This window comes from Aythya fuligula, chromosome 1 (genome assembly GCF_009819795.1).
Source record: "Aythya fuligula isolate bAytFul2 chromosome 1, bAytFul2.pri, whole genome shotgun sequence".
NCBI lineage: Eukaryota > Metazoa > Chordata > Aves > Anseriformes > Anatidae > Aythya > Aythya fuligula.
The window spans coordinates 44,533,154-44,546,474 of record NC_045559.1 but is presented as its reverse complement, the minus strand read 5'-3'; the positions used below and the strand labels follow the sequence as shown (position 1 = coordinate 44,546,474).

The 13,321-nt window shown below is 44.1% G+C and overlaps 1 protein-coding gene across 1 annotated transcript; it reads left to right on the top strand.

Moving 5' to 3' along the window:
- The first annotated feature begins 9,449 nt into the window (after positions 1 to 9,449).
- On the top strand, positions 9,450 to 12,156 carry LOC116502141 (single-pass membrane and coiled-coil domain-containing protein 3-like). Its single transcript, XM_032207894.1, is given in 3 exon segments — positions 9,450 to 9,504; positions 11,461 to 11,825; positions 11,827 to 12,156. Coding segments are annotated over 2 exon segments (678 nt in total). The 5' UTR covers positions 9,450 to 9,504; positions 11,461 to 11,477.
- Positions 12,157 to 13,321: the final 1,165 nt, after the last annotated feature.

Here is a 13,321-nt window from a genome sequence, read left to right as displayed (position 1 = left end):
TAGAATGCCTTTTTTTTGTTTTGATCTTTGAAGAAAAAAAATAATAAAAAATATCTATTTTAAGAGCTCTCTTTCATATATTTTTTTGTTGTTGTTGTTGTTGTTGTTGTCACAAAGATCGATCTCAAACCAAATCGTGAAAAAGATTAAAATCTTCATTATACATGCAGTTTATCAATTCTTGTTTGTCTCCATGATCGATTAATCTAGTAAAATTACAGTCAGTAGAATGTATAGATCCATTTTGAGTACCAGCTCCCCCCATACTAGAAGCATACTCAAATTCATACGTACTTGTTAATATTCAATATTATACGTTTATTTTAATAGCTAGACCGTGCCTGTGAAAATAAAGAGACGTGTGAGATTACATCAAAGAAGCTCTCCATTCCATTGTCTTCTTAACTATTCCACCCTCCCCCCCCCCCAGCCAGCCTCCTACGATTCCCATTCTAAACCATTATCTTCCGACTCCTTTTTCTTTTGTGCTCATCTGCGAGGAAGCCACTAGATGGCAATGGGAATGCAGCTGCTGGCTCTCGAGCAGCTCTCACAGCCGCTAGGGACAAAGCCCAGAGCTCGGGAGCTTAGGGGGCTCAGAGGCCAGGGCTGGAATGAAAACCAGGGACCAGCACAAGCTGCAGACTGGGCGATGTGGCTCAGGAGAGGCAATTCAGAGGAGACAAAAAGCATTTCCTTACCTAGACACAATGTTTGTGGTGACATGGTGACCTGAAACAGCTAGTTTCTGTAAGACGTGACTTCTCCTTGCTCCTGACCCACATGGCACTCAGTTTAGGGGTATTTGTTTAGAGGCGAGCGATCAGCAGAAGCAGCAATACTTTGAGTGCTGGAGAGGCAGGAGTTCCTGGTTCCTGCTCACTTTCTATGTGCAAATGTACATTCTAATTTAGGAAGAAAAAGCACAAGCTCGGTACGTGCCTGTGAGATTGCTAATCACTGCCGTAGGAGAATAGTGGAGCCAAATAAAAACCAATCTATTGCACTTTTCAGGCATTTTGAAAATAAATGCTAAGCAGTTTGGGGGAGGAAGGACATGGAATGAAGGTCATAAATCCACGCAATTTGTATTTACCTTTTGATAGATCTTTGTTTCTGGTGGTCTTAAAAGAAAGACATCTTCCCTGAAAAAGCAGGTGTTAAGGTGTTATGTCCATGAGATGTTGGAAGATGCTGGTGGTGCTGGAGGCTGATGGTCTGCAGCCTTTTCTGCTTATGAGGTAGGCCGGAATCCTGAGCGAGGTGGGGCAGGCACCCATGACCTCACAGAAGGGTGTGTATGGTACCTTCCAGCCCCATGAGGCAGTTTTGAGGTGAAAAAAAAACACACACAAAACACTGATCTCCTTAAGACCTTCCCAAACTCTTTCCCCCAGCTCCAGTAATAAGAAAATCATGGGATTTGCTTGTGTTGCTGACAGTTCTGTTTTATTTTTACTTTGTTCTTGAACTCAGTGCAGCATGCATCCAACTGGCTAAATGAGAGAGGCCAGCAGGGCAGAATGAGTTCACCTCTCTGCTTCTGCTAGGTTACTGAAACACTGTCCCTCCAAACAGGATATACTTGCCTGCTTTTCCTAGTCCTCTGATCAGTCTTACACTTGATCTTCCATGGGTATCATAACCAGTCTGAGGCCAGGCTGCTGGCTCTTCTCCTCTAGACTCCTGGTGCTACTTCTCTGAGTGACAGAAGTATATGGCAAGTGAGAAGTATGGGGCAATATCACACTCCACATCAGCTCTGGGTCAGCAGTCACTCCTGGGAGAATGCAGCTACAGCTGCTCCAGACTCCCACAGACTTATCAAATAGCTGCAGTTCAAGTTTGTTAGCAGAAGCTTCAGCTCCCGTAGGAAAGCAGAGCTATCTAAATCCGTGCTTGCTTTTTATTTTTATTTTCAATGTAGTAATTTAAATGTCATCGGTTTTCTTTAGTGTGATTTTCTTAATTTTTGTTTTTTCCTTCTTATTTTGTGTGATCATTTTTTTTGTGATCAAAGTTATTACCTGTGGACCAATTTTGTAAATACATCTCGTTTCCAGGTCAGGAAATTCCAGAAGAAGGGAGAGAAGTGGAGGAATATTCGGAAGAGGAGGAGGAGGAGGAAGACGACTCAGAGTCTGAGGAGACATCACAACAACAGCAGCAGCAACACAGTGAGGAAGCTCTTGCAGAGACTGGGTCTTCCGCTGCAACCTCAACGCAGCAGCAGCAACAGTCCTCCCAGTCTGCTGCTGCGAACCAGATACAGGCACCTCCTATGCCTGGGCCACCTCTGCTAGGACCGCCTCCAGCCCCTCCACTGAGGCCCCCAGGACCACCCACTGGCCTTCCTCCTGGCCCTCCGCCAGGTGAATGTTTGATCTGCTCTGAAGGCTGCAGGCTGTCAGTTGTACAGACATTGAATCAGTTTGGGAGGTTTAAAGCAGAGCATGTTGCACATGAAGTAGAGAAGCCCAGTGTGGTAATTGCTGAGGCCTGTGTGGTGTCTTCTATGGTCAACGTATTGTTTTCTTCCCAATGTCTCTCCCACAGTTTGATTTCTGTTATCTCCTAGAGGAGGAACCTTAAACGTCAAAACAGCTACTTAGTCAGTAATTTTGCTCTATTCTACTTCTCAGGCCAGAAGCACAGTCAAATGCTTGACTGAAAACTTATTTCATTTCTAGCTCTTTAAATTCAGATAACCCTAACTGAGTAGCTGTTCCCAACTATTACTTCAATGCATGGAGAAGAGTCTTTCTCCAGGTTAAAGAAGATGGATGCACGAAATGGTGGAGTTCTCTATTCTTGGCAAGGCCAGGAAGGGGACCAGTAAAACCGCTGTATTGGACTTTTGGAGGGCTGACTTTGAGCTGCTCAGGACACTGGTTGGTAGAGTCCCTTGGGAGGCGGTTCTGAAGGGCAGAGGAGTCCAGGAAGGCTGGGCGCTCTTCAGGAGGGAAATCTTAATGGTGCAGGAGCGGTCTGTCCCCACGTGCCCAAAGACAAGCCGGCAGGGAAGAAGACCAGCCTGTCTGAACAGAGAATTGTGGCTTGAGCTTAGGAGAAAAAAGAGGGTTTATAATCTTTGGAAAAGTGGGCAGGCCACTAGGGAGGACTATAAGGATGTTGCAAGGCTGTGCAGGGACAAAATTAGACAGGCCAAAGCTCATCTGGAGCACAATCTGGCTACTGCCGTTAAAGATAACAAAAATATTTTTATAAATACATCAACACAAGAAGGAGGACTAAGGAGAATCTCCATCCTTTACTGGATGCGGGGGGAAACTTAGTTACAAGAGATGAGGAAAAGGTGGAGGTGCTTAATGCCTTCTTCGCCTCAGTCTTTAGCGGCAATACCGGTTGTTCTCTGGATACCCAGTACCCTGAACTGGTGGAAGGGGATGGGGAGCAGGATGTGGCCCTCACTATCCACGAAGAAATGGTTGGTGACCTGGTACGGCACTTGGATGTGCACAAGTCGATGGGGCCGGATGGGATCCACCCGAGGATACTGAGAGAACTGGCAGAGGAGCTGGCCAAGCCACTGTCCATCATTTATCAGCAGTCCTGGCTACCGGGGGAGGTCCCAGTTGACTGGCGGCTAGCAAACGTGACGCCCATCTACAAGAAGGGCCAGAGGACTGACCCGGGAAACTACAGGCCTGTCAGTTTGACCTCAGTACCAGGGAAGCTCATGGAGCAGATCCTCTTGAGAGTCATCACACAGCACTTGCAGGGCAAGCAGGCGATCAGGCCCAGTCAGCATGGGTTTATGAAAGGCAGGTCATGCCTGACGAACCTGATCTCCTTCTATGACAAAGTGATGCGCTGGGTGGATGAGGGAAAGGCTGTGGATGTGGTCTACCTTGACTTCAGCAAGGCTTTTGACACCGTCTCCCACAGCATTCTCCTCAAGAAACTGGCTGGTCTTGACTTGGACTGGCGCACGCTTCGTTGGGTTAGAAACTGGCTGGATAGCCGGGCCCAAAGAGTCGTGGTGAATGGAGTCAGGTCCAGTTGGAGGCCAGTCACTAGTGGCGTCCCCCAGGGCTCGGTGCTGGGGCTGGTCCTCTTTGATATCTTCATCGATGATCTGGACAAGGGCATTGAGTGAACCCTCAGTAAGTTTGCAGATGACACCAAGTTAGGTGCATGTGTTGATCTGCTTGAGGGTAGGAAAGCTCTTGCAGGAGGATCTGGATAGGCTGGACCGATGGGCTGAGGTCAACTGCATGAAGTTCAACAAGGCCAAGTGCCGGGTCCTCCACCTGAGGTGCAATAACCCCAAGCAGAGCTACAGGGTGGGAGAGGAATGGTTGGAGAGCTGCCAGGCAGAGAAGGACCTGGGAGTGATGGTTGATAGTCGGCTGAATATGAGCCAGCATTGTGCTCAGGTGGCCAAGAAGGCCAACAGCATCCTGGCTTGCATAAGAAACAGTGTGACCAGCAGGGCTAGGGAGGTGACCGTCCCCCTGTACTCGGCTCTGGTGAGGCCGCACCTCGAGTACTGTGTTCAGTTTTGGGCCCCTCGCTACAAGAAGGACATCGAGGTGCTTGAGCGGGTCCAGAGAAGGGCGACGAAGCTGGTGAGGGGCCTGGAGAACAAGTCCTACAAGGAGCAGCTGAGGGAGCTGGGCTTGTTCAACCTGGAGAAGAGGAGGCTCAGGGGTGACCTTATCGCTCTTTACAGATACCTCAAAGAAGGCTGTAGCGAGGTGGGGGTTGGTCTGTTCTCCCACGTGCCTGGTGACAGGACGAGGGGGAATGGGCTTAAGTTGTGCCAGGGGAGTTTTAGGTTGGATTTTAGGAAGAACTTCTTTACCGAAAGGGTTGTTAGACATTGGAACAGGCTGCCCAGGGAAGTGGTGGAGTCACCATCCCTGGAAGTCTTTAAAAGACGTTTAGATGTAGAGCTTAGGGATATAGTTTAGTGGGGACTGTTAGCGTTAGGTCAGAGGTTGGACTCGATGATCTTGAGGTCTTTTCCAACCTAGAAATTCTGTGATTCTGTGATTCTTATATTTGACTATAACCAAGAAACTTTCACTCTACACCTCCTGCCTTTTTTTGAGACTTTCAGGTCTATTTAATCTGACAGCTGGTTGGTATTAGAACACCTTTCAAGCTTGTGTTGAGGATCATTAGTGGTAGCTGATGGGATTGTTCTTTTACCCATGAATTCAGTCACATGTTGGATGTGACTGAAATGTATTTACCTGTCTTTTTGCTTCAGTGCTCTGCAATGACTAATGTTTAGGGTTGAACTTCTACGTGTTTACTTACCAGTTTTGGGGCCTTAGATGCCCAAACTGGAGCAGCTATGAAGTTCTTCCATCCCCAAAACATAACAATGTGGAAAAGATAAAGAACATTTTCTGCCTGCAAAATCCCCCTTCCAATATGCCTACCCTACTTCTTCACCCGTGGTTCCTCACCCCTTGGGCCTGGGCTGAGGCTATGGTCAGGAGACCAGCTGTGGTGATTTAACTTTGCAGTGGAGTCACCAGATAATTGAACTGAAACTCACTGATATGTTTCATAAATGACCCCTGAGTGGTAACACCTCTCAGTCACCCGTGAACTTGGCAGGAAGCTGTGTTCACCATCACCTCTCCAAAGTGGTAAGCAACAAGTTAGTGATCCAAATGAGATCTGAATATAAGAGGACTGCACAAGTCGCTGACCAGCTTATTAGTTAAAGGTAAGGATATTCAAAAGCACCTGGGTGAACTGCTTTACTCTCTGAGCAGCTCCATGAAAGCTTGGAGGTGCCATTCCCTTGGAAATCCTGTGGCAAGGAGTGCAGAACTTCAGGCACCTGAGCATTAGAAATGTAGATACCTAAGGAATGTGGGGGTCTTTTTTTTTTGTTTGGTTGTTTGTTTGTTTTGGGTAGACTAAAAGGAGTAGCTTGAGTATCAGCATTGCAGGTACCAGATTTAGGCATATGCAATGGCAGAGACCATCATCGTCTGATATGTAGTAGCATGTTCTGTCCAGCTGAACTACTGCTCCTGAAATCCTGAGGCGTATTTGTCCACACAGTTAGAACAGATTTAATACAGAACTATTTTACTATAAGCTTATTTTGTATTTATATTTCACACCACATTTTTGTTGTTTTTGCTTTACCAGTGACTTCAAATAGTTTACCAACAGAACTTTATTTTGACACCTAAATGCTCGGAGATACGAAGTACAGATTTCAAAAAGAACTACAGAGAGAACCAGAAGCAGCTGCTGCAGATATGTGTTGTACAGACATGCTCAAACTTTCCTCAAACTTTCCATCGAGGGTTAAAGGAATCAAGATGAACTTCTAACACATCAGTACATTTATGGAGCTTGCAAGTTTTCTGCTATTGCTGGGATGCAGGAATCCAGCATTCTAACAAAGCTATGGAATGCTTCACAAGGTGGCTTCAGCACTCTACAAGCCTCCTCTAAGTAGTCAGCTGCTGTTTCCAGGCTTTTCTTTATGGTTCTCTGTCCTCGAAGGAGGGTCCGTATGAAAATTAAAGAGGAGGAGGGTAGAGAACGAAGTCTGAGCTGTTGTGATGTTTCACCTGAGGAGGAGTCGCTTTCTGTGGTGCTTGGTGGCTCATTTTGTTGCAGCATCTTAGCGATATCAGCATAGTCCAAGAGAAGTTCTGATACATGGAGGGATAAAGCAGGTGAACTCAGTAACTGATGAACAGCAGCCTCTACTGTGTGGGGGAAATTATCTCTTTGTAACATCACTCCAACAAATGCACACACCATGCTTCCTACAATCCCCTTATAATTATTATAAAGACCTTTTACTGTAGCCACGTTGTCCTGCAAAGTGTTGAATGGTTCAGCAATTCTAGAATAAAATGTTGGGCTTACGGTTCCATCTTCATCATATCCCATTGTGGCTTTCATCTCTTTCAAAGCATTGATCAGGAGCTGCAGATTCTCTTTAATGCTAAAGTTTTCTTTTACTGCCAAGATGGGGAGTTCAGTGCCAAGATAATGATTGAGGATTTTGAATATTGTATTGGTTGAAGAGACATATATGTATACTAAGCCATACAGATTCTCGCAGGCCTTAACGATCCTTTCTTTATCACTCTGAAGACCGAGGCAGGCTAACATTTCCGGAGTGAGGGTTTGGCTCTGAAAAGGAAACAGAAGAAATCCAGGAGACAGGGAAGGGTGGATGGGTGGGGGAGTGAAAATATTTTCATCTAGAATGTTACATTTCTGAAACTAGTATTACAAATTATCAAACTACCTGACCCTCCCTCCAGGTGTTCAGAGTTAGAAAAGGCTCTTTGTTAGCCTCTGAAGGGGTCTTACCAAGCAGGCTGGCAAAATGTGGTGTAAACAGCTGCTAGTGTAGTTATTCTTGTGGATGCAGGAATTACAGATCTGACCTTCAGCATGTCATCTGAAAAGCAACAGAAGTAGTGTAAATGAATTATTCTCTCCTTTTTGATGTTTATTGGTGAATGTATGGAAGTCCTATCAAACAATCTACTTTACATCGTCCTTAGAAATAGAACCCTTTGGTTTGTATGTACTGGTGGGTCTGCACAGAATTAAATGTATTCTGGGGAGGGGGAATGGACACAGCAGAGTCAAATGCATGAGTCATCTACATGCAACAGGCAAAGCAATTGAAGGCTGAGCAATGCAGTGTTTTTTCTCAGGCTATTGCTTGCTGTGAAGTGACCCGTGTCTGTCAGTTCACACAGTGGCTAGACATTGCAAGCATTCCTTGAGAGGTGGAAGTGAAAAACATTCTCCTTGCCTTGGCTCCTCTCTTGCTACTGTTCTGACTACCAAGCAAGTTCTGCTGTTCTGCTTACACCTAAGAGGCCAAGGCCAACTCCCAAGGCCAACTGCCAGCACAGTCCTGGGACAACATGCTGCTGAGGGACTGCTTCCGATATCGTCTTTGTCTCTCCTAGAGCCCTGGGAAGACAGACTGGTTGCATCAGACAAATTTTATCAGCTCCATCCCACTCCATACTCTTTAAGGCTTTTCTCTCAGTATGCAGCTCAACTCTGCCTCTTCCTTCTTTCCCTTCCCATGAAGCAAGTGGTATGAAATCATATGAAATAGCAATTTTTTTTTTTCAGTATCCACCGTTGTTCATCCAGAGCTGTCTCTGGGACTCCACATCTTCCACTCCCAGAGCACCAGAGGAAAGAACCTGGGGAATTGCACCAAAGAAGGGTGAGAGACACTTCAGACGAAGTCCTTTCCCCAGACTTCATAAAGATTTGAAGCAACAGCTATTTATCTTCCTTAAAGAACTGGAGTAAACCAGGAACAAAACTGCTTGACTATTGTTTAAAAGATTTTCAGTCATGTTCCAAAGGATAGATAGAGACTCAGAAGAGAATTGGCACCCATCGCTAACCTTGAGAATCTAAAACTGGCTTCCAGACTACAGGATGTGTCACTGGCAGTTGCCAGCCTGATGAATTCATTTCAGTCCTGTATTTGAAGAAGTATTTCAGGCCTACATAACATTCTCAGTTAATAACAGGAGTCACAGATGGGAAAAAGCTGTGAGCAACTAACTGATCATTGCAGACATGTAATAGTGGTAGCTAAATGACTACTGATCTCTCAAAGCTCATCTTCACGTCTACAGCTCTGAAGACAAGTGGGGTTTGGTACTCTATTTCTGGGTTGACTACAATAGCTCATTTTTTCATGGGAAAAGAAGCTGGAAATTGCAGTTTACTCATTTTATGCTTTATCTTGCGCTTTCATCTTAGAACCACTCTCTCCTGAGGAGACAACACTGGCAACCAGATGCCTGTGGGCAGGAGGCCCATCTTTTGAAGGATCAGAGCTTGGAAGAAGTCTAACCTGGATGAATGCAGAACTACAAGATTTTGTTTTGCTGGCACACATGAAGCCTGTACTGATTTCACTGTCAGTGCTGGTTTTTTGTATTTATGTGGGACTGTTCAACTTTTCTTCCATAATTCACAGGTGTACAAAACCAGTCATGACAACAATTCATTATTTCAAAAACAGAAATAAAAATGTATAAATCCCTATAGGAAACCAAATCTTGTACCCATACAAATGAAAAGTGCTTCCCAACATGTTTTATATCCTGAGATCAGCAAGTAATACCTTCCCCTTCCAGCCCTGGCTGCAGGTACCTGTGAAGGTACCTCTGTCATAGGCAGACACATTCATGCTGTACTTATTCTCTTCAGGAACAGGTGGCCTTAGGAGGAAATAACAATTTTGAGGTAGCATCAAATAAACTGAGTTAAAATTGGAAGGAAGGGGAAACGAGGGAGAAAATGAGAAAAATCAGGGTAAACATCACATAATAAAATTGATGACAAGCAGGCAGGCAACAGGACCCAGCTGAAGCCCAGCTCTGGATTCCTAACTCATCAGATGCTGCTGGAAACCACCAGAGGAACACAGGGGAAAGAGGATGAGATCACTGTCCTGTACGCATTCATCCGATTGCAGGAGCACTCAGGCAAAAACAGGTAGGCAGTCTAAATGTTTAACTAGAAAATCCTCTGGGAAAAATCTCTGGGGAGCTCGAGAAATAAGCAGAAATACAGAGATATATGTGGTGTCTGCCTAACTGTAGAAAACAAATGTAAAAATTGGAAAAAGTGTTAATGTGAAGAGTAAGAGGCTGTTTTAGGTTTAAAGGACATAAAATCAACAGCAGTCACAGGAAGATGAAAGAATGATTCAGACAGAATAGATGTTCCAAGTCTCTTCCACAGCTTTCTAGTATGTAAAATGTTCACTGATGTGCCGTTCCTTGTGGAATATTTTTTCTTCTCAATTTCTGCAAATGAGCATAAACAAATGGCCTTTCAACAAAACGTCACTGGAGTGGAAAGGATTAACATAACACTGAGTCAGAGAGCACGCCACCAACATCCCAGAGGCAGAGCTGATATGAAATTATACTGGCAGGGTTTTATGTCTCCTGAAAATCACAAACTTTTACTGTATACGAACTTTGCTTGCTCCAGCTTGAAGAAAGATGAGTTAAAGAGTTTATTCTCTTAACAGAGATGCAAGGTAAGCGGCTGAAAGAAATGTACACTGCTGTGCAAAACACTGTGGAAAAAATATCCCTTCAGACTGGTTTGTATTTCAAAGCTGAGACTAAAAGCTGTCTAGAGGACTGCTGAAATCATTCTGTTTCTACAGTGATCTTGTTGGGGAGGGTGTGTTTAGTGAAATACAGCTGGGTCAGTGCCAGTTGATTTGCAGTTAGCAGATAACGCAAGAACTCCAGAGGACCAAAATGACACAAATGAATCTTTTAAGAAGAAAAATCTAGCTAGTCTCCTACACACAACTATTTGTACCTATAGCTGTGGTGTGTAGGCACCAAGAGCAAGAAAGGACTTATCTTGGAAAAACACAAAGTAACGCATGAAGTTGGCCCAGATTTGCAATAAAAGGGTTGAGAAAATGAAAGTACCAACAAGAAACCAGTCATCCTACTCCTCCATAATCTGCCCCTCTTGCAATGTAAGATGCACGCATCTAAGTCAAAATCATGCTAAAGCATTTTTACTTTGCAGCTGGTGATGGGTTAAGAGAAAGTGGCACGGGGTTGATTATAGAAGCTTAGAGATGAGAAGTAACTCCACAATCACTGATAACTCAGTCACTTTGGACGCCGTATCTTGTCAGGCAGGTAATGCTTGACATTCACCAGTGAAAAAAACAACGGGGATTCAATGACAGCATTAGAAGGGGATGTGATTAGGAATATTGAAGAAAAGAATCAATGAGGGAAAAGGGACTAAATATCAGGGAAGAAAACACAGTTGGAGCTGTGTGTAAGGTGCAATAGGTTAGGATGCGTTTGGGATAGATAATTTTGCCGTTCTCTTCGAATTCCCAAATGTGAGTTGATTAGCATGCACACAAATGTCTTATATGGTAACATTTCCTCTTAAATGCAAGGAGTGGCTTTAAACACCCTTACACTGGTACAGACTGTGCGCGCTCCACCAATCATCACAGTCATTTAAAAATTAGATGCCACTGACTGAAAAAAATAGGCTGATACAAAAGTGCCTCGGTAACAGGCCTTTCATTTCCACAGCTTATTTTAGACTTTGCTGACTAGATGAGCTTGTTCTGTTTTTTAGTAAACGAGTTCGGCTTCTACCATCTGCAGTTTCCTAGGTGAAGAAAGACCCATGCTCATTGTAACAATATGCTAATTACATGTTTGTTAGCTGTTTTTGTTGCTCTCATGTCTCATAAGGTCCTTTTGCAATCATTTGGCTAATGATATGAATCAATGTTTAAGATTTCTAGATTTACAAGCTATGTTTTGGGATTTGATTTGCTGAGTATAAAAAGAATCGGTGGGGCAGGGACAAAGCAGCTTACATTTCACTGCTTTTTAAGGGCTGGGACTATGGGTGTAAACAGTGAGAACTTTCTTTGATCTCTTGAAGTAGCTGACTTCTGAGGAATGGCGCTGAGTGACCTCCTTTATCCAGATAACCCCAAGAGACGACAAGAATTGATCCATCTGCACCAGGAATTGCTTGACTGCATGTCCATGAATTTCCACGCAACAAATGAGCTGGCTGGAGTTCTGAATACACACCTGGGATGTACTATTAGCCACATCAAGATGAGAGAGAGCAGCACTGTCAAGGAAAACTGTGACATTATCATTCAAGCGATGAGTGAGATTCAGCGTCAGGTGCAGAAGATTGATAGTGACATGAAGGAGAAGCTAGAGCCTGTGCTATACCAGAAGCTGTATGACATCAAAGAGCCTGAACTGGAGAAACTTGCAATAGCCCATAGAGTTTTTTTCCATCATTCTCGGAGAAGCAACTTCTACAGCTGGGATGGTAGCTATCAAGCTAATTGGCTCCAACCTTATAACTCTCACTGTTAGCAAACTCGTCAGCCTCCTTGCCCAGATCGGGGCATCCGTTCTTGGGGGAATCAGCATCACCATTCTTGGGCTCGGCATTGAAATGATCCTGCATGCCATTCTGGGAGCTGTGGAGAGGAATCAGCTCCTGGCTGCCGTGAGAAGCTATGAGGAGCATCTGGCTGAGTTTAAAGAAGCCTCAGAAAAATACCAGCGTGCCATACATGAAGTGACTTCCTCAGTCAGACACCAGGTTCAGTGAAAGAAGTCAGTGTTCTCTTTCCTGCTGTGACAATGACTGCAGCAGCTACTCCTGCAGATATTTTTGTTTGTTTGTTTGTTTGTTTCATTACAGTAGATGAACTTTGGATTTTTTTATTATTATTATTATTATTTTTTCTTATTAGTGGCAGCAGAGAAAAGATAGATGTGTCAGATCAGAGAACTGGCACAGAAATATGTTGATAGTGAACTGGCTTAAAGGTGCTCCTGGGAGGCAACAGTTTAACTACTTGGCACCTTTTCAGCTGTTTTCCAGAATGCATTGTAGATAACCTTGAAACGTTATTAGTAGTGGTGACAATAATATTCACTGCTGAAACAGTAGCGGTGAGAAGGTGTGATTTTTCTCTTACCGAGTTGCTTTGTCAAAATGACATCATGATGGGAGACAATTATTTCAACAAAGCATTCCATATCCTCATCTAGATGGTTCATCACAACAGGTGCAGTTGCTAAACTCTCTTAACGTGGATTTGTTCTAAATCTGATAGGCTCAATTCCCTGTTCACAGAAGCGATTACAAGGACTAGCTGAAGCACATTTCCTGTCCCATTCCTGCCTGAGGAGCCAGCCAGAGATCTTTAAATAAAATCTAATGCCAGCAGATTAACAGATAAGAAAATCATGGGCCTACAGCCAAACACACACAACCTTGCCCCACAGTTGAGGGAAAGCAGCTGTAGAGCAGCAGGCGTGTCTGACTGTGAGTAACCTCTCATGCTCGGTATTGCCCTGCTCCTGCTCACGCCACAGGTGAACATTTCTGTGCACAGCTGCTGCTCTGTTTATTGACATGGCACTATGCACTTAAACAAGGGTTGGTAGGATTACAGCCCTATTAATGTGCTGAATTTGTTTTCAAGTCCTTTACAAGCCACCAATGCGGGACTGCCAAGAACATGCACAGATTCTTCTTTTTGCAGTGTGCTCTCAAATGTCCTTATTTTGCAGATTTTAAAGAGAAAGCTAGAAGAACATGGTTTGCTGTCCAGCTCTGATTTGCGTAGAATGCCTTTTTTTTGTTTTGATCTTTGAAGAAAAAAAATAATAAAAAATATCTATTTTAAGAGCTCTCTTTCATATATTTTTTTGTTGTTGTTGTTGTTGTTGTTGTCACAAAGATCGATCTCAAACCAAATCGTGAA